General features: G+C 41.5%; 1 protein-coding gene across 1 annotated transcript in view; it reads left to right on the top strand.

Annotated features, from left to right (window-relative positions):
* The window catches only part of DDB2 (damage-specific DNA binding protein 2), a 20928-nt gene extending 271 nt beyond the window's left edge, over positions 1 to 20657 (top strand). The window contains exons 2-11 of the mRNA XM_015426404.1: positions 1513 to 1699; positions 7044 to 7174; positions 7822 to 8016; positions 8974 to 9119; positions 11858 to 11957; positions 12595 to 12772; positions 16527 to 16672; positions 17306 to 17470; positions 18536 to 18581; positions 19778 to 20657. Coding sequence (XP_015281890.1) covers positions 1525 to 1699; positions 7044 to 7174; positions 7822 to 8016; positions 8974 to 9119; positions 11858 to 11957; positions 12595 to 12772; positions 16527 to 16672; positions 17306 to 17470; positions 18536 to 18581; positions 19778 to 20025 — 1530 coding nt within the window. The 5' untranslated portion in view covers positions 1513 to 1524 and the 3' untranslated portion in view covers positions 20026 to 20657. The remainder of the gene's footprint in view (positions 1 to 1512; positions 1700 to 7043; positions 7175 to 7821; positions 8017 to 8973; positions 9120 to 11857; positions 11958 to 12594; positions 12773 to 16526; positions 16673 to 17305; positions 17471 to 18535; positions 18582 to 19777) is intronic.
* The last annotated feature ends 768 nt before the right edge of the window (positions 20658 to 21425 follow it).

Here is a 21425-nt window from a genome sequence, read left to right on the forward strand (position 1 = left end):
CTCTTCTTTCCCTGCATCATTTCGAGCTCGAAACAACTCCTCATCGCCCTCTTGCTGAATTGCCTCGCTTCTTATTAGTTAGCTAGAAGAAGTCTTCCTGAAACGGGGCGTGGGGGTGGGGTGGGGGGACTGAATGGGAGAGTCAAGTTGGGTGGCCTCTGAAATATGCGGGAACTAGTGAGCTCGTGATGGTGACTTTCGTTTCCCGTATATTAATATGCTGGGTTTAAAAATAAAATGATACTGAGTGGTTCACGTTCAGAAGTGTAAGCGTTTGCCCTCTCAAGGGTTACACACGATGGGACGGAAAGAGGAGATAAATATCTCCGCAAGTACTTGGAGCCGCTGTTTTCGGTTTCTGAGAGCATGCTGACAGGCTTGCGTACCTATTGCTCTGTGTTGGTGGTAATTCCAGGGAGGCATGTAACTTTGTTACAGCAAAGCAAAACAGAAGTCCAGCAGTACTTTAAAGACTAACCACGACCACGTTTACATAAACTTTTTTGAGTCAGTTGGTGATTTATGTCCAATAGAGTGTACTCTGCCTCCTGACAGTTTATGCTGGAGTAAATTTGTTAGTGTTTAAGGTGCCACTGGATTTCTGTTTTATTCCAAATTGGTGGGCATGTATGGTTTACCCCTGACTCCTTTGAGCTCCGAATCTATTTTGGTCTCTCAATACCTTTGTGAAGTAAATGAGGTTGAGAGGTTGACTTGCCCAAGGCCACCCAACTTAACTTCATGGTTGAACCAGGGCTTAAACCTGCACCTAAACTTGAAATTTTAGCATCCCAGCAATACCAGAAACCCTATCAGTATTTGTCCATAGATTCATGGATATTTGTGATAAAAATTATGTGGTAGTAGAATTTTCCTGTTAAATGATGCTATGTATTCTTAATAAAAAGGATACACATATTTTTGGTGTGAGCAAAACAAAGGCATTATTCACTACCTAAAATTACATTCGCTGTATGTCCATTTCCAATGAGAAAGGGAATGCAGGTAGAAATTTGTTGATTTGTATGCCTGACAGTAAGAATGAATGAAGTAGCAGTCTTTCCCACCAGAAATGGAAAACATGCTTGTAGGAGTGATCTCAGATTAAAGAACCTATGGATACTGAAGTTATAATTGGTAATAACTGCCTGAAATGTATGTGTAGATGAGTCCTTGTTTGTCCATTCATTGTATGGCACAGGACAAAGAGAAGCCTGGGGTTGCACAGGGTGGCAGATAGTAACAACACACTGAGTACAGTCTAATGTTCATGGCTTGCATGTGACTGGCAGCAGTGGTCTCATTTTGGATAGTTTGTGATGTGTGTAATGCATGGAAGATCTCCAGAGGGCTAAGAGTTCTAAGAAACATCTTTATTTCAAAGAATTGTACATCTTTTACAAAGGAAATGGGTTGATGATGCAAACTAAAACCGTGGAGCTTTCAGTGTGCACCTATGTTTGGGGATTAGAACTCTCAAGATCCTAATACTCATATAATGGTCTTTTCCAGGGACTGGACAGAATGCCCTCAGAGAAGCAGTCAAAGAACAAGAAATGGTTGAAAACATTTGAGAATCCTTCAGAAAAGGAGGCAAAATCAACTGGGAAAAGGAAACGAGATCAGGTGGAACTGGAAAATGAGTTGCGAACAAAGAAATTGCTTGTCAGAAAAATCAACAAGTTTCCAGAGAAAACGGGTAATATCATCAAAGCCTTGAAATTTTATCATACACCTGACTATGTAATACAGGTTTAATTGAATTATCTTTGTCCTGTCACTTTTCTTACTTCTTGCAAACACCCTTCCATTTTCTAGGAAATCCTGAGTACTGTGCTTGGGCCATTTCATATGGAAAATTGTTCCTGCACATTAGTTATCTCTGTGTAGAAAAATGTGTGAAGCGTCTTTAACCGGATATTTGTGATCGTGTTCCTTTTAACTAACAATTTAATACTTCCCTGGCTCATGGCAAAAATTAGACAGGTTTAAAAAGATGGTTTAATAACTTTAAAAAAGAAAGAGAAATTATCCTTCAGGCTAAGTCAGAGAACAACTCTCGATATTCTTGTCTCCTAACATTAGAAATGGTATGAGTAATGCAAGTGGGGCAAGAACTGAAAAACACCTGCATATATGCTAATATCTTGGGCCCGAGCTACACAAACTAGCAGCAGACCTTTAGATCTGCATCTTTAGATGTAGGTCTTCTACATTCCCACCTAAAGTGCAGGTGGAAGGTATGATTGAATGAACCCATGTGATGTATTTGGAAAGTGTTGGACCCTCCCATTATTACCTGTACATGCTTTTCTCTTAATTAGTATCCAGTTATTTGAAATAAGATGGAGGTACATATATGTGTACGGGACAAACAGCCCTCCCCCTGTGGCTGTTTCAGCTTGCAAGAATAGTATTGGAAGGAAAGCTGAAGGCCCTACTCTCCCTGTGCCACACTCTTAGTTCCCTGATGTTATGTATATCTGCAAGTCAAAGTGGGGAGCCTCCCAACATGACTCGTGTCACACGTATTGTCTAGTTTGGCCTTAAGCTGAGAGTGGAGGGGTGTTTGCACTATGCCCCTTTGGCACTTTCTGTACTATATTCTCTTTTATGTGTGAGTGGGGCAGACTAAAAAAAAAAAGTGTCTGCTGTCATGTCTCTGTTTTGTATCTTGCAGAACTAACCCCAGCCTCTAAAATCAGTTGGAGTTTTGCTGTTGACTTGAACGAAGACCATATCTTTAATGTTCTGTTGATGGGTCTCTCTATGCAGGAGCACATCCAGCCTGTGCTGAAAGCATTGCACTGGCTGCCAGTAGCATACTGGATTCGCTTCAAGGTGCTGGTTTTGACCTTTAAAGCACTTTATGGTCAGGGTCTGGCATACCCAAGGGACCGCCTTTCCCCATACATTCCCCAGAGAGCACTGCGTTCAGGGGCCCAAAACCAGCTAGCCCTCCCAGGCCCCAAAGACATCAGGCTGGCGATAACCAGGGCCAGGGCCTTCTCAGTGGCAGCTTCGTACTGGTGGAATGTGCTCCCAGAAGAGATCAGGGCCCAGGTGGGACCTTTTACAGTTCCACAGGTCCTGCAAGATGGCGCTCTTCCATTAGACCTTCGATTAGGAGCCGCCTCAAACACCAAAGAGTCACCCTGTGCCCTGGCTTTACCACCTTCAGCCTGTCTCGTCGCACTAATTAGTCGACCAAACTGAGCTGATGGGAGAATACCATCATGACTGTCACTTAAGTAGTATTGTTTAATCTAGAAATCTCTGCTCTCGCACTTTGTGTATTGTTCCAGCACTTTAGGAAAACTGATAACTGACTTGTTTATGGCTGTTTTTATTAATGATTTTAATTGTATTTATATATGCATTTGTATGTAAGCTGTCCTGAGCCTGCCTTGGCGGAGAGGGCAAGGTATACATTGAATTAATAAATGATAATAAATAAAATATTTTTTTTTTGGCCTTAGGGCAGGGATCTCCACCCTTTTCGAGCTTGTGGGCACATTTGGAATTCTGACGTGGGATGGTGGGTGCAACCACAAAATGATTGCTGCAGGAGGTGGAGCCAGCCATGAAATGATGGCCACAGTTTGACTTTAGTCACACAGTGTAGTTCCTTGTGGTGTGGTGGTAGCAGCTGCTGCCAAAGTAACATTTTTAAAAAAAAATCTGCACGGCCAATCAAATCTCCAGTATTCAGTCAGAAGTGGGCCCCACCCACTTCCAAAAAACATTTGGTGGATGCCGGAAAAGGTGTCCGTGAGTGCCATGGCACCCACAGGTACCACATTGGGGATGGGGGGACCCCTGCCTTAGGGAGTACTTTTTGATGGTGTAATTTTTTTGCTTCCTTCTGTATCTTATTCATGACTTGCCTTGCAAGTAGAGTGTTGGTTTCACTTCATCTTTCTCTTTGTCAATCTGACATCATGAGTTTGGAGGAAATTATATTTCATTGCTTTGTATATGATTAGACTGTGTTGTGGACACGATTGAACAGATCCTGTGTTGTATGGATATTCCTGGTGACCCGTCAGAAAAAAAGAAAAGAAAAAGGCAAGCACCGTAGAACTGGTGGTGTTCAAAAAAAGAAAAAGTTGGGTTGTTCAGCAGAATTCTCCCTAAACACAAATGTTTTTAGGCTTTTCTGTGAAGAGTCAGCAGGTCTGTTGTTGAAAACAAAGTACAGCAAGCTACTGTCAGTGCCTGGCAAGCCATAGAATAAATCTGGAATATTCTCGTTTAAACAGAGATTCAGGGAGAATTTCAGGGATTAATGCTGTCATGCTTTTGAAGATTTTAGGTGGAAGTTTTAGTTTCCTAATTAGGGCCAAGATTTGACCTCTGTATTGCCACTTTGACTTGCGTACTGATCTGAAAGTTGAGCTTTCCCACTACATTATTTTGAATGGTTTCTGGGTTCTTGGCAGAGCAGTGCTAAAATGTGTGCCCATTTAGATTGTCAGGCTTGAAATACAGAGTTTTTTGAGGGGTGGCTATGGAAAGTAGACTGTGAAACTACACTTATTGTGAAATTACACTTCCAGACCTGCGTGGAGCCCTTGTCGTCTTGTGTGCTGTTGCTTTCTGGTTAATGAAAATACCAGTGTCACAGTAATATGTAGTAAATCAGATTTGGCAATATGAAAGTAAATGAAACCAATTTAGAGTGTGTGCAGAGTGTTCTGAATCAGTTATTTCAGTGATTACCAGGCAGTCAGTTCATTGATTGCCTTCATTTATTCTACAGGGATCAACAGTTTTGTTTCCCTTAGATTGAATTCCTAAAAGCAAAACAAAACCCAAGTGTGTGTGCACATGTGTGTGTGCTTTCAATGTAGATGTGAATGTAGAAACACAACGTAGTTTCTTGGTAACAGCAGAGAAGTCATTTTTTTTACCAGTGTCTGCCTCCAGCTTTAACAGATCAATTTTAAGAATTACCAATAAATCTGAATGTTGAATTAACACTTGTACTACCATTGAAGTCTTAAGTAATGTATGATAGCAGTTTTGGTCCACAGAAAGGTTTCAGAAAGTCTTGTATTACATTGCATTAAGATCTACTAAAAAGCACAAAACAATGAGCAAACTTTCAAGTGCTTTATCAATCTGGGTGTTCAGTTTAACAAAAATCCAAAAAGAGGGAGGGAAAGGATGAGAGATCATTTGTAGGGCATGGTGGAAAGGCCTCAGACTTGAAGCATACAGAAATGCAATACAAGATGTGTGGCTGTCAAGTGGAATATCATTATGTATCATCATCACTTACATTAAGTGGCATAGTAACTGGGAAAAAATTATCCCATATCTTGTTACTTAAACGACAAATATGTCCCTGTAAATAATATCTCTTTGAGTTTCTTTCTCAGAAATTAATTTCTGAAAGATAGTTTCAGATTATGACTTGAAGTTTTATTTCAGAGATCTGAAGGCTGGCATGCATTGAAAGCAGCTTCTCTGTTTTCCATATTAATTTGTTCTTTTGGTACATGTATTTCCACACATAGACTAGTTTTCGTGTAGGATGCTTCCATGCAGGGATTTTTTCCCCCCTTGGTGGAACACAACATGCCCTCTCCTTATGCCGCAGAAAATGGAAGAATCTAAAACAAGTGTGTGAATCTGAGAGTTGTGCACTTTATAAGAATTTATAAGAATTATAAGAATGTATAATTTGTAATTTATAAGAATTATATTTCCTAATACTGTAGACTGTCTACGTAGTTATCATTTTGGGGGAGAGAAAACAGTATATTAAAAACTTTCCTTAACAAGGATTTCATTGTTCACAGAGAAATGTTTTAGAAGAGTTTTTCTCCAATTTTCTCAATTTCTGATTTTTCCATCAGAAAAATTGAAAAATGGCCAGGGGTTGCATTTTTCTCCAGCATCGTTTACTTGGTGTTCTGTCTTTAGAACATGTGAAAAGGTAAAGGTTTCCCTTGCTCGAAAGCCAGTTGAATCTGACTCTCGGGGTGGTGCTCACCTCTGTTTCCAAGCTGAAGAGCCAGTGCTGTCCAAAGACTTCTCCATGGTCATGTGGCCATGACTAAACGGCCAAGGCGCACAAAATGCTGTTACCTTCCCACCGAAGCAGTACCTATTTATCTACTTGCAATTTCTTGCTTTCGAACCACTAGGTTGGCAGGAGCTGGGGCCAGAGATGGGAGCTCACAGGAGGGTACATAAGTTCACTCTGTTATTTCAATGGAGCACGTTCCAGTTTTCTTCTCTCCACTGTTTTGTTTATTTACTTAATTATATGTATAAATCGCCTAATCCCCACAACTGTGGGGCTCTAGGTGATGTACAGATTAAAAGCAATAAAAACCATAAAACCATAATCAGACAATATAATGCATTAATTAATTAGAATCGGATGGCAATTTTTGTGGTTCCCTCCTATTTTCTGGCCTGTGGGTGCTTCGTGGATTGGGGGGGGAGGGAATAAACTCCACAAGGGATAGGAATCCAGGAGGGGTGCCAGCCATGATGCAAGCCGTTGCTGTCCTCAACCAAACGCCTGGTGGAACGTCTCTGCCTTACAGGCCCTGCGGAATTGCATAAGGTCCCACAGGGCCCTGATGTCATTTGGCAGAGAGTTCCACCAGGTTGGGGCCAGGGCTGAGAAGGCTCTGGCCCTGGTTGAGGACAGCTGGATGACTATAGGGCCAGGGACCACCAGCAAATTGTTCTGTGAAGAGCATAGTGCTCTCCTGAGGGTATACCGGAGGAGCCGGTCCCACAAATACGTTGGTCCCAGACTGCTCAAGACCTTAAAGGTCAAAAACACCTTTTAACTTGCTGGCCAAACGTCAGGTACTACAGTGCCAAGTCCATGGCCATACAGCCGGAAAATCTACAACAACTAACCTTTTAACTTGACTCGGTGCTCCACCATGCTTGCTGAATTCACATTACAGGTATTGAAAAAGGCCTATGTTCTTGTTGCTTCCACTGAAGCAGAGCAGATGTGGTCTAAGTGAACACATAAGCAAATGTTAAATGTCTTTTTTATTGTCTGGCAGGTCAAACTTTCCATGCCTCCATAATCAGAAATACTGGAGTGCCTTTTCATCAGCGAGAGATGCAGAAGAGCATTGTCCATTATGTCTACCAGAATGTGCTGGGTTCCTCTGTTGGGGTACAGCTCAAGAAGGTAAGGGATTCTTCTTGCCACCTAAGCTCCCCACAGCCTCCTTTTCATTCAGAATGTTTTCGTTTTGGGACATTCTACACGGAACAAGCAGAGAGTACAGATTCTCTACTATTGTCAACTTTTCTGAGAGTTTGGGATTATATCAGTTCATTTATCCTGGCCCCATAAGGCCAAACTACGCAGTATAATCACGTGTCAAAATTTTCTTTTTTATTGTGAATAGTCTCTGGATGTATGAGTTTCAGTGATGGAGTGGCTGTTTTAGCCCTCCCCTGCCCAGCCATTTATCTTCCTACAGCTGTGTTCTCCCTGTTGAGGAAAAGGTATGAGAACTTCTGTCTTCTCTCCATCTCCTTCTTGGGGAGGAGAAAGCAGATTGCCACAACAACTTTGAATGGGCAAATCATTCAGAAGAGGGTTTAATGCTCCACTTATTTTGCTGTTGCTTTACTGAAATTTGCAACATACTCAGTTGCTTTGGATGAAAGAAGAACAAAACATTAGAGAAGCATACATATTTCATGTGTCTGAGTGTAGTTTGAGTCACAGTCTCCTCTATCAGCCGTGCAGAAAGGTGGAAGACTGTTACAGGCAGAACACTTTTTAATTGCATGGTCTGCATTCCCCTTTTCTCATTGTCTCTGCAGCAGTGTCTCCAGATGCATTTTATACGTTCCCTCAAGCAATACCGCTTGTTCAGAACTGCAAGTCCCTTTGATAGGAGAGTTACATGTTTGGAGTGGCATCCAGCGCATCCCAGCACAGTTGCTGTGGGCTCCAAAGGTGGAGATATCATCCTGTGGGACTATGAAGTGCTCAATAAAACCTGCCTCATAAAAGGGGTAAGTTATTATGAAGGTGGACTGCAGTGTCAGCATGTGGTATATGTTAACAGAATAGGGTGTGTTGAAGGTGATCTACTTTCTATACAAAGGGGAGGATTAGGAAGAAGGATGGAGGGAAATCTGTAAGACACGGGGAAATCTTTTATTTATTTTTTGAGTTTGCTCTTTGCCCCCTTTCAGATGAGAAAGCACTTTACTGAGTGGAATGAAGTCCCTGCTCCTAGTGATATAGTCAATTGTTCTTTTGACCTGCACAGACTTAAAAGAAAAACACCACCTTGACAAATTACAGTTGGGTGCCTCTGTGGACTAAATAACTGTGTGTTGCTGCCCGATTTGCTAGAGCTTGAACACTTAAAATAGTGATGAAGACTAGTAGTCTGGAGATTCATAGTCCCTCTTGAAAATACCTTTTGCTGCAATTATTATTTGGATTGATATTTCTCTGTGACTGTACTTGCTTCAAGCTTCAGTATTTTTCATTTTTTGTTGCTCAGACTTTTGTCCTGTCATCTTACCCTGACAGAGGCAAAACAAAATACATGTCTAATCTGTATACAAGTTCATAAAAAATACCATAAAACAATTCAAGTTCCCTCAGCCATGATGCAGTTTTGATGACTCACCCAGAGACCAGCTATTATGAAAAGGTTGTATAGATGACTCCCCAGTCCCAGATAATGGTATACTCAGTACTTAACAGTATTTAACATTACTCTACATGTAGCTTGGCAGGATTACTTTTAACCATGACAGTAACTTTGTGTAGCAGTTGCTTGGAAGTACCAAAACCCTTTCCATTTGTAAGGATTTTTGATTAGCCTGGTTGCTGTTATGTAGAAATAAATGCAGCCTGTTGTAGAAGTTGAGCTCTGTGTTGGTGCTGGTATAAGCAGAGGGAACTTTCCTCCTTCACTGAGTGGATTTCTGTTTTATTCATCCCCTTCGTTGTAGATGGGAGCTGGAGGGTCCATCACAGGAATGAAGTTTAACCCTTTTAATCCTAGTGAGCTGTACACATCATCAGTTGCTGGAACTACTGTCCTCCAGGATTTTAATGGGAATACAATCCGGGTCTTCACCAGTACCGACGACTGGGAGTAAGATGCAATCCGCTTATATCCATCTCTGCCTTGTTCTGTTATTTAGAAGGCAACACAGACATAAGAAGTATATAGGGGTTTTCTGTTGTTGCCCTGTTAGAGATATTCATTCAGAACGGTGTCAGAAGCAAATAGACATGCTTGGCCAACTGTTTTACATGTTTTACACATCTTTTTAGACATGGGTATTAATATTTATGTAATGGGAAATATGTAACATGTGAATTGGTTCTCTGTTGTATGACTGCCTTGTGTTGATTCAGTACAGACATGTTAGGCGTTGATTGTTAGAATGGAATGAAATTACTGCTGTGCCATGTTCCACTAAATACTTTTCCCTAAAAAGCACCTGTCTTGCTCTCAAGGTAAATTGGAAAAAAGCAGATATCATGCTCTAGAGCAGCTGCAGGAAAACTGTGAAATGAATACCACCTTAGAAAGATGCTGGACAGGGTAAATGTACACTTCAGCATGGAATGCTGCTTGTTTTGTCCTTGTTCTCTGAGGCCGGGAAGGCAGATCCAGGTGTGGCTGTCACATTCACATCCTGTATTCTGAACTAGAGGAAGTTTAGTACAACTGGAAGGAACTTCGTAATGTTTGGGACATTGCCCAGGTTGACCCTAAAAGCACAGAATATTTGCATGTTGTATGGATATCTGGGAATACTTAGTTCTATTGTTGAGAGACAGGTTTTGTGTCATGGTTTGAAACCTGCAGTTCTGTAAGTAGTCCTTAAAATTATTGTAGTCCTACAGCATTCTTGTGTGTTCCAAAATTATTGTACTAGAAACTGGTAGTTCTTCGATTCTTCTCATACACACATACCCCCCACCAAGAGAGAGACTAGCAAACCCCAGTGCAAATGGTTCCATGGAGTGGGGTGTGGGAAGCAGTTAGAACATTTACCAGTTTACATTATCCAGAGAGCCAGTTTGGTGTAGTGGTTAAGTGTGTGGACTCTAATCTGGGAGAACGGGTTTGATTCCCCACTCCTCCACTTGCACCTGCTGATGTGACCTTGGGTCAGTCACAAGCTCTGGCACAGCTGTCCTTGAAAAAGAGCAGTTTGTGTCAGAGTTCTCTCAGCCCCACCCACCTCACAGGGTATCTGTTGTGGGGAGGGGAAGGGAAAGGAGTTTGTAAGCCGCTCTGAGACTCCAAGTGAAGGGCGGGGTATAAATCCAATCTCCTCCTCCTCCTCCTCTTCCTCCTCCTCTTCTCCTCGTCCTCCCCCCCTTTTCATTGTATTATCCAGTGGTGTTTTTTGTTTTAAAAAGGGGGTATTTTATAACTTCCCAGCATTTGTTCAAAGTAGTTCTGAAGGAATTTAAATACAAAGAGAAGTTAGCTAACTAATTACTACAGAACCTGTAGTAGATCAAATACAGGGCTAATTAGCCCAGTAGCAAGTGCATAAGTGTGGATGCATCTGGAGTCTCCATGAACTCAGCATATCTCTGCCAGGATGTACCAAGTGCTTTTTCTTCAGTAACCTGAATGTATCTCCTCTGTTCTTGTGCATTCCAGAAAAGTCCTGGATATGTTCTTGTAGGTATGAAGGTAATGGCACTCTTGTTCTGTGGTATCTTGAGGGCCAAGCAATGCATGTGGTCTTTGCACCTTAGTCTGGCCATGAATATCATGATGCTTGGTGAGGAGTTAGAAGGGCAGCTTCATAACTGAACCTTTTGATAACTTGATGATGCCTTCAAATCTAACCTATCAAGAAGTCATTCAGGCAGTTTGAATCACTGCTGTCTGCAAACAAAGTAGTTCAGTATATTGTTGGCATAATCATTTGAGTGCCATTTTACTTGAAAGCATACAGGGGAGGAGAATGGGAAAATGATAAACTCCTCTGGTCGTCTGTCTACTCATACACCACACCATGGATGATCTATAGAGCAGATATTGGTGATGGCAAAAACATTTCAAGAAGAAGCATAAATAGTGTTGCTGTATTGGTATATGTGGCATGGGAAGAAGAGTAAATAAAATCGCTTCTGGAGTTCTGTCTAACTAAAACAAATACATTTAAATATATTGTCTTGAACTGATTCATTCTTTATGTTGCTGACCAATTTATTGGCTGCATGTGTTCTGGTTGAACACTAGTGCTTCAAGAGGGAAGTGCATGGCCATATGGGCTGGACTATGTGCCGTTATTGGCCATATGGAATGGCTGTTCACTGCATGTTTAGATTTGTGCCTCCTTCTCAAACAGTGTGGTGATGCACTGAGATAAACAAGCAGCAGGCAACAAACTTGTATGCCACACAGCCCTCAGACTTCAAAGGAATTTGACTGCTATATTTAATCTCTGATCCCCTTTTGGAGGGTGGGATTTAATTTCTAATAGTCATTTTAAACCCTTGTTACACATGCTGTCAATGATTCGAGAATAGGATTTGTCTTTCCAGGTTGTCTGTATGCATGGATAATGGGGCCTTTTGACTTGCTGGACTTGTTTATTGAACTTTATTTGTGTTTGTTGAATTTATTACCTGTTCACAGCACATCGTCTGAAACTGATTCCACATCAGAGTATCATCTGAGTTCCACATAATCCTGTTAATTTACTGTGATTCTGTTACACATTTAGATCTTGGAAATGAGGATGTTGTTCTTGCAGTCCTATGGTTTGTCCTGTTCTTGCAGTCCTGTTTGTTGTTTTATGGGACAAAAATTCTGAGCTTGTGCCTCTCTCGGTTTCTCTCTCTTTTGTTTTAAAGTTTCTGGTACTGCAGTGTAGATGTATCTGCAAATTGCCGGGCTGTGGTGACAGGTGATAATATGGGCAACGTCGTCCTACTCAGTACAGAGGGTGAAAAGGTTAGTATGCCTTTGGTAACACATACTTAAATGGTTTTGGTATTTTTCACATTTCATGGGGGTGCTGCACTGACCTGCTTTTATGTATGTTGTTAGATTACTTCACTGTGGTGGGTTCAATTAATAGGTTACTGCTTTGGTGAGGGAATCACCTCTGTAGCCACCCCCTAGATGGAGGGTCCCATACACATCTTCATCCTGCTAGGCAGCAATCACGCAGGAAAGGAACTGTGTCATTTAACCCACCTATGTGGTTCCTCATCTAGATGTTTCTAGTGCATGGTGGGACTGGAACACAGGCAGCTGCCTCTGTGGTAACATGAGATGCTGTTTTCTAGTACAGATGCTATTTTCTACTACAGAGGCTAGGAAGGAAGCCTAGAAGTACAGCCTTTTTAGGATAATTTTTGTACTTTAAACTTACTAGTACTGGATTTATTAGCAACTTCTCCATGGTTCATAGAGTCAGGCATGCACTACTGTCCATGTGCCTATACTCCTAAGGGGGGGGGGGAGAGACACAACCCCAGGAAAGGCATGCTGTATATATAAATTCCATATACTAGAGTTTTGTCTTGGACTGACTCTCTTGCTCTGTCGCTGTCATTCAGTTTGCTTTCTGTTATATGTACTGTAGATATGGAACCTGAAACTGCACAAAAGGAAAGTAACTCATGTGGAGTTTAATCCTAGCTGTGATTGGCTTTTGGCTACAGCCTCTGTAGATCAAACTGTCAAAATCTGGGATCTGAGGAACATAAAAGACAAGTCATGTTACCTTCATGCACTTCCTCATGACAAAGCTGTCAATGCAGGTAAGACAGCAAAGTGGAGCCACGTTTTGCCATTCCAACCTATCCATTCTTGGTTGGGTGTGTGTGATCCTAGCATCTCTTAGTCTAGCAGTACCTTAAGGACTAAGTGAAGAAGTGAGCAGTGACTCAGAAAAGCTCATGCCCTGCCACAAAAATTGTTAGTCGTTAAGGTGCTACTGGCTCTTTTCTACTGCTACAGACAGACTAACGTGGCTACCCATCTTGTTTTATCTCTTAGTCTGTGTCTATTCTTTTCCACCACTTTCATTAGATATCCTTATTTAAAATGTATACTTTCCTTTAACCAGGGCTCAAGGCAGCTCTCTGTCAGAGATAAAAACATTAAAATAATTATCTCAAAAATGCTGAATAAAAAAATTAGCAAATTGAGGAAAGAATATCAATCAGAAATCAACCCCAGAAGAGAGGACAATTTTGCAGGGCCCATAAAACTGTCAGCAGTTAATGTGCCTTCTGTACATCCTCTGGTAGCCTGCTTTGTAAGACTGGAAAGGTGAGGTCTGTGCTCTTGCAGGAGATGTCTGCAGCTGTCAAAAGGAGGGCACAGCCAGAAAGCCTGTTAGTCTGACCTGAGTTGGCAGCTGGGTTCATATAAGGGGAGAGGTTATTCCTCAGATTGGTGGGCTGTAGGTTCTGAAGGTAAGAACTAAGACTGCGAATTGAGCCAAGAAGCAATTTGGGAGCTTTTTAAGATGGTGTGCATGTAAGTGTATGTGTATAAGTGTGTGTTTATGACACTCAGCACCAGACAAAAAGTGCACGTTGTACCAGTTGAATTTCTGAACAGTTTGCCCCACATAGAGTGCATTACAGAAATCCATTCTGGAAGGTAAAGATGTAATGATTAGCATGGGTAAGTCCTCTTAAGTTTAGAAAGGAGGGCCATTTATGAATTCAGTATAGATGAAAGAAAGCAGTCCTGGGTACAACTCCAACCTGCTTGACAGTACTCCCGTATTCTTCACCTAGTTAGACAGGGTCAACCTGACCCTGTCCAAACCAATAATTCAGTTACTTCCACAACATCAGCCTTTTTGGCTAGCATCACTTCTTCCTTGTTGAGATTTAATTTTTTAGCCCCCCTCCCAGCCACTACATCCAAGCACTAATTCAGGACTTCCACCCCCACCCCCACACACAGGGTGCTGTGCGCCCTGAAATCATGTCTCTGGGGAATAGTATGGGGACAATGTGAGAGTGAGTGAATGGGGAAATCAGTAAAAATTTGCCAGTGGAATATACAGTTAGGATCCAGACCTTTATGTCCTGTTCAACAGAAAAGATCAGAGCTATTGGAGTGCAATTCCTGAAACCTCAGCATTAAGCTTTAAATGATTCAACATGGGTAATAGTTAACTATAACAAAAAGCTGAAGAAATACCTAAGCAAATGATGTATTTCTATCAGTCTGCAAATTCAGATCATTCACAACCGTGACTAAAGTTGTCTCTGCCCTAAAGCCAGATTAAAAATGGGTGAAGGAAAGATGTCATTCATTTTGAAGATGCCATTCATGTTGAAGTTGCTGTGTCACCAGATGCTCAGTCACCTTTGCAAAAAAACAAAAGCAAACCCCAAACCAAGAAGGGGGTGGTTGGAGTCCAAATGGTTGTTAGCCAACCGTTAGTTATCCAAAGAGGGTTTTTCAGCAGTGACATAACCAGAACGTTGAGTTCCTGAGAGAAGCTGTCCTCTAGCAAGGAGGTATTAATTTTGCTGAAGGTGTGCTTAGTTCCCTCTGGCAGGACTTAAGCTGTAAAATCCATTTGCAGGTAGTGGCCTCCCTAACTTTAATCACTTTGTTTGCATCAGTCAAGAAGAGCAATCCAAAATTATTCAAGGAACCACTGCGAATGGGTGCTTCTGATACTGCTGTTATAGGAATTGTATTTGTCCTAGTGGCTCTTAGACTGGAAATTAAAGAGTTGACCAGCAAAGAATCTTGTAAAACTATCACTGATGTTTCTTCTTCCAAAGGATTGAATCTGAATGCTTAAAGACCATGAATAACACTGAAAAGCTCTACTGAACCAGATTATGCTGATTTGGTGGTAGTGGAGAAACAGGATAGATGCTTAAAGACCATGAATAACATTGAAAAGCTCTACTGAACCTGATTTGGTGGTAGTGGAGAAACAGGATACTTTGCCACCTCACAGGTGCTACCTGAAAATGGACTGGCCTGTTTGCTTACAGGTTTTTCAGCAATGTCATTTCAGGTGTCTGAACACTTTCATATCTTCAGGCTCCCTGAAATAAGAGTTAGATGGGACAAAGTGGGGAGAGGGTGATGGGAAGTGATCCTCTGAATTGCCCCATCAGCCCCTGATGTTGGGCTCCCGTGAAGGAGTCATCTGAACCACTACTGTGACTTCCTAGATCCCTAGAGCATTCTTGAAACCTGTTCTGTCCACAAGTCTTTGAATATGGACAACCCTGATGGGACCACTACTCACATGCAGTTGGAAAGGTTAAAACTAACCATGCCTTGAACAGATAATGTTCTGACCACTTGTAGTCCTGACCTATTAACTGCTTGGTTGGAGTGGGTGGTGGTGGTCACACTGCACTCGGTTGCGCCGAAGAACGAATCCAGTGGATTGGATTTTATGAAGCATTTTTCAGATTGAAGGGTTTCCATTTGCAGAGTACAACTTTCTTGCTTGTTGCCTCCTGCTGTAGACCAAAATGTATATGTAGCTGACACATGTTGTGATAAAATAGTCTGCTTATGTATTCCAGCCAGGATTTGATCAAACAAGCCAGATCTACATTCTCCTCCTCATACGAGTCACAAAGGAAAGAGCTCTTATTACTTGCAGGCTTGGTGTTGCTGAAAAAACTTGTACTCAGAGATGCTGTGGAATAGGTTGAAAGTTAAACAAGGAGCAAGTACTATCATGTCCTTGTCTTCTCAAGCAGACAGTCCTTCCATGCTTACAAATCACAACTATATAGAAATAGATCAGCCGGTCATGAAAGTGCTGTGTGTTGCAAATGATACTGAGAAGTGTCCTGTGGTAGTAGGTTCAGTGAAAGCCCTAGCCAGGACTGTTTAAGTAATATGAATAACTACATATGCTGTATACAAGACTTACCAGGTTTTTTCCTGTCTATGTTGTATCCACAATTTATTGTTTCAGAACTTACCAATACAAAAAGATTTTACATTCTCTGTAGTTCCTGGAGTGATATCTGCTGACTTAAAAAAGAATTGAGACACTTCATGTTTGCAGGTGGCAAAGTAACCAGAAGTATAGATTTGAGTTAAGATCAGTTAAGATTTGAAGTATAGATTTGAGTTAAGATCAGTGAAGCTCAAAGAAACTAATTATTAGATACATCTAATCTCATTGAAATCTGCGGTATTTATAGGTTTATATATACATATCTGTTGATTTCTAGTATGAATTTAGCATGGTTGGTTGTTGCATGCTGTTTCTAGTTATGTCCATGACTTGTGCTTTTTATGACAAATTTATCCATTACTCTTGCCTCCTCAAGCAATTACAGTGTTTTGTTAATACTTTATTTTATTTAATAACAATTTCATAATGCTTTTATTTGTTTATGGAATTCATATTCTGCTTCTCCAGAGTCCAGCTTCATGACTAAGATTAGCGAAAATTCAAAAATCAATTCATTTTCTTACGAATGCCGTTTGTAACCTGAAAATGCAGTTTGTGACCACAGCAGTATGATTTTACATTGTTTCTGTTCTACTCCTCTTCAGCTTATTTCAGCCCAACAGATGGTTCTAAGCTACTGACTACTGACCAGCACAGTGAAATCCGGGTTTATTCCTCTTTTGATTGGTCCAAACCACAGCATCTGATTCCACATCCTCATCGGCAATTTCAGCATCTCACACCTATTAAGGTGAAGAAATAAGCATGTTAACTAGGAGTCATTCACTACTTCATGATGTTAGAAGGTGAAGATAAGCATTCTGCAGCTCCTGTATAGAAATGTATTGAGAATCTGATTGGCAGGCAGGAAAAACGTGCACGTACAGGTCTTAATGGTAAATTGTTCTAGGTTGTGTTGTTTTCTTCTGTTATCACTTATGGATCTAAAATTGAGCCATATTCACTCTCTGGCTGGCATTTAGGGAGTCTGTGTGGCAACAAGACTAACGTGAATGCAAAAGTAGACAAAAACTAGAGGTAGGATTGGATAGAAGGAAACCTGAGTAAATGCATCTTGTTTCTACAAGTAAGTCTAGGGTGTGAAAACTGGCCTTACTAATAGGTTTATAGGCAAGTGTAGGCTGTTAAGAACCTGTGGGAATTATGTTCCTATTCAATTGTGTTGCTGTTCTATGGTGTCTTGAAAGCCATTAATGACTTTAGCAACTTGATTTCATGAGTGGAGTAGAAGCTGAACCTGTAGGCTTGTAGACCCACATAGTGCCAATTCTTGATAAAACGCATCCTGTTTTTCTCTTAATTCTCTCTAATTCATTCATACCAACTTCAGCATTAATGTTGCTTAACTTTGTATTGGATTTAGGCAACATGGCATCCTCGTTATAACCTCATTGTAGCTGGTCGTTATCCAGATCCTAAGTTCCCAGGATACACAGTAGATGAGCTGCGAACTGTCGATATATTTGATGGAGACAGTGGGGAAATGGTGTGCCAGCTGTATGATCCAAATGCATCTGGCATTATTTCGGTGAGTGTGGAGGACTGGTTTCAAATTACGTGAACCTAGTATTTCGTCTGAGGGTCTGGGAATAGGGGACAGGAAAAGGACAATAACTTTCAAGCATGGTAGCAATAATGATTTTCTGTATGATTAAAAGTGTGTCCACTTCTGTTCTCCTTGAGGAGAGACTGCCATACTAGGATTTTATAGGATGCTAATCTAGAATTGTTGAGGGGTCAGTAAATGCATTATATGGAGCTCTTCAGTTTCCTCTTCCTGATTTGACCTCTAATGCTGATTGGATCAGATCCCACAGGGCCCTGATGGTGTTCGGCAGAGTTCCACCAGGTTGGGGCCAGGACTGAAAAGGCCCTGGTTCAGGACAGCTGGACGTCTTTGGTTCCCTATGCCTCATTCCCTTCCTCCTGAGATGTGTCTGCAACTTTATAAACTTCAGAGGTGGTGATAGCGCTGTGCACCTCTAAAATTGTGTTGCCTCATTAAACAAAGTTCATGTTCTTTTGTTTGTATGTAAGCTACAGGGGGAAAAACTGTTGAGAGAATCCTGCTTTCAGTGCTTAATTTTGAACCTCACTCATGGAAACTATCTTTTTAACAAAACCAAAGCCTGGATATATATATATATATTTGTACCATATCTGACTACCCTGGTGCAGTTCATAGGAGAATGTTCCATCTTTTTTTGGGGGGTGCCAGTTGTATGATGTGTTGGAAAGTTTTGGGGGTTTTGGAAAGTATTTACATCTTGCTGCAACAGCTTCGGGCTCTCAGGCCAGATTTCTTTAAAGTTTGTGGTTGCCAATCACTAAGTACTCAGGCAGATTCTCCTGCATAAACTTTACTGTGGTCACCAGATTTTACTCATAATGAAAAGAGGCATATGCTGAATATGGGAGTGTAAAGGGCCTCCCTATTTGAAGCTGTGCTGATTTGTGCAGAACTCTTCCTCATTGAATGCTGGCCTTTTCATTGTTGGGTTTATCCAGAATGTTCTAGTTCCTGATTTTGATTGATCGTGTTAAATGAACAGTGGACAAGGCTACAATTCATGCTTGTGTTTTATATTTGCAGCTCAGTAAGTTTAACCCTATGGGAGACACACTTGCCTCTGGAATGGGTAAGTGATCGGTTTGATCTTGCACTTGACGACAGCGTGGTTAAGAACCGGTTGAAACTTGTAGCTCCTTGTCATATTGGCTCCCTTGTTCAGCTTTCTGAATGGTCTTCATTACGTTCAGTTCCTGTGTGTACTGACTGTCCTCCCATATGCTGAGGTAGGAGAGATTCTGGCTCCACTGTGGAGCTGGTGATCATGGACAGCTGTATCCTTACAGGAGGGGTGAGAGAGAGGTTATGTTCGTGAAAAGTCTTCTAACTCTTTAAAAAAAGAAAGGCAAGATCTGTTGACCTTAAACATGATAACCTTTTGCCCTGACCTGGTTAGCCCAGGCAAGCCCAATCTGGTCAGATCTCGGAAGCTAAGCAGGGTTGACCCTGGCAAATATACCAGGGCCAAAGAATATCACGGTGAGGAGGCAGAGGCAGGCTATCAAGCCACTTCTCTGAACATCCTCCATGCCCCAGTAGGAGTCGCCAGAGGTCCCCGTGACTTCCAGGCAAGGCACACATACATATACATGCACAGACACAAAAATGCAAAAATACACACACACCCCCAAATAAAAAACCACGATAACCTTTTCTCTCCTCTTTGTTTGGTGGGGAAAAAGTTAAGTATTCTTCAACTTGTGGTAGGTAGGAACAATATGTCTCTTAATAGAAGGTACTGCTGCCATCTGCTGGCCTCTTAATGCAGAAGAGGGAGGTATAAGATTTAACAGTCTTTACAGACTTCCAAGTGGAATCAGCACCTGGACTAATAAGTGCTTTAGCAATATCAGTATTGTACCAGTTGTGACACTGTTCATTATGTTGCTGATCATACCATAATTGACAAGTTCTTACTAGCTCCTATATAGTTCTCCCTGTTTTGTATCCTAGAAGGCCTTCCCTTTCATATAGGGAAACTGGCAACACAGAAGTCTAATCAAGCACAGTGGTATAAACTTTTATTAGAAGTACAGCTTTCTATGTCCAGTATTTGGAAAGATGACTTTCTCACACATTCCAAAAATAGAGTATTCCTTTGAATACTGTTCCTGTAATGGGACTTTGTGGAACTGGCATCTAAAGTGAACCATTTCATTAATGCCTTAGAAGTATTTAGGTATGGCAGACCATCTCAAAATGTACTTTTTTACTGTATGCATACTGCGCCCAAAACAGAATTCTTAGTGACTGTTTTCTTGCCAGGTTTTAATATTCTGATCTGGAGCCGGGAGGAAATGGTAACCAGAAAACAAGAGTGTCTCATGCAAGCTATGACAGAGCAGGGAATTGGAGGCAGGAGTTTATCTCGGCAAAGAGGACAGAGGCAATCAAGCACTGGAACAAGTAGACTCAGAACTAAACTACTCAGTCTGGATTTTGAGGGAAGCAAAACAAAGAGCAAGGAATGCACATTACAGAAGAAACGGAAAGGAAAGGATTCAGAGGACTGACTAGGCAAGCATCTATAGTGCTGATTAGAGCAAAGTCCATGCTGGACAACAGTGGCTTCAGAGGGAATGAGCCCGTTAGTCCATCTTCCCTGGTTCTGATGGATGTTCCTGTGTTGGAAAAGCAAGAAGTCTGGTTTTGTTTTTTTTAACCAGCAGCAAGGAATGGGAGCATAGTCATGTGCTTTTTGGTGCTGCTGCTTCTGTGCATAGCTGCTGAGTTTTAGTCATCTGGGATACAGTATAATGCAATGAGCTAGGCTATGCTGACAGTGCAGTTTGTATTTCAGAACTGGCTGTCTTCTGTTCAGTATATTGAGCAACCTGGGTGTTTTTCCCTCCTATGCTGGGCTCAAAATGCAAGATTTTTTTTCTTCTTCAAAGAGGAACATGGGGATTCTTTCCCAGCACTCTTCCCCAAGCAGGCATAGCTTGAGTCTGTTGTTAACATAAAGGCATTTGCTTGCTGTGTTAGCTCTTGTTACAAAACTGCCTGGGGTGTGGGTGTACAAATGCAGAGCCAACTTGACGTGACTGGCAGAAGCCAAGGTGCAGCTGCTGCTAGTGGGAATTTCATATTTGTTCCCTTATTCACTTTATGCTCACGATATCAAGATGTTAAATAAAGTTTTGTATAGAACAAAGTGTGTTATACCAGCGAGACTGATTTTTCAGACTTGAGCTGACCTTACTTACAGACTTGAGAGAGCTGTGAATTTTATCCCCCCCCCCCAATCTAAGATCTATGACTTCGACTCAGTGGTACAACTTGTAGGAACTTGTTCTGCTTTCAGGAGCCAGGTTTCAAAGCTTGGCTTTTCTTTCCAAGAGCTAAGTGGAAATGGCATTGGGTCAACTGGGCAGGGATGGAAAGAGGATGTCCTTCCTGAAGGGGACCCAGGGTAGCTTACAACGGAAGCCCACTAAATACATAAGCCAATTAGCAATAAAACAAAAAACGGACATCTTGGTCTGGTCCTGGACTCGTTTGCTGGCTTGTCCAAAGGCATGGGCTATGAGCTCTGGATTACGGGCCAAAAGGCTTACACCACTGGCCATGCCTAAGCTTCGCAGGTACCTGTACAAGAAGGTACAAATTCTGTACAAATCCTTAGCAACAGGGTGCAGCTGGTAAAGAGGTTCCATTCCTGTTCTCTCCTCCAATGTAAGAGTATACCAGTTTAAAAACATTTTAAAGTTTGATTTTTGAAAAAACAACAACCAGTCCTCTCATCAAGATCCCCATTAGCCTCAACTTTGCAAAAAGACGATTGACCAATAGATTGTGTATCCTATCTTGTGGTGCAGAAGAAAGAGCATGAGTCCAGTTCTACTTTTTTGTAACAAAAAAGAAAGAGAAAGAGACCAAAGTGATTTACAGAAACATCATTCAGAGATACAAA

The sequence above is a fragment of the Gekko japonicus genome, unplaced genomic scaffold (assembly GCF_001447785.1).
Source record: "Gekko japonicus isolate JY-2015 unplaced genomic scaffold, Gekko_japonicus_V1.1 scaffold835, whole genome shotgun sequence".
Classification (NCBI taxonomy): Eukaryota; Metazoa; Chordata; class Lepidosauria; order Squamata; family Gekkonidae; genus Gekko; species Gekko japonicus.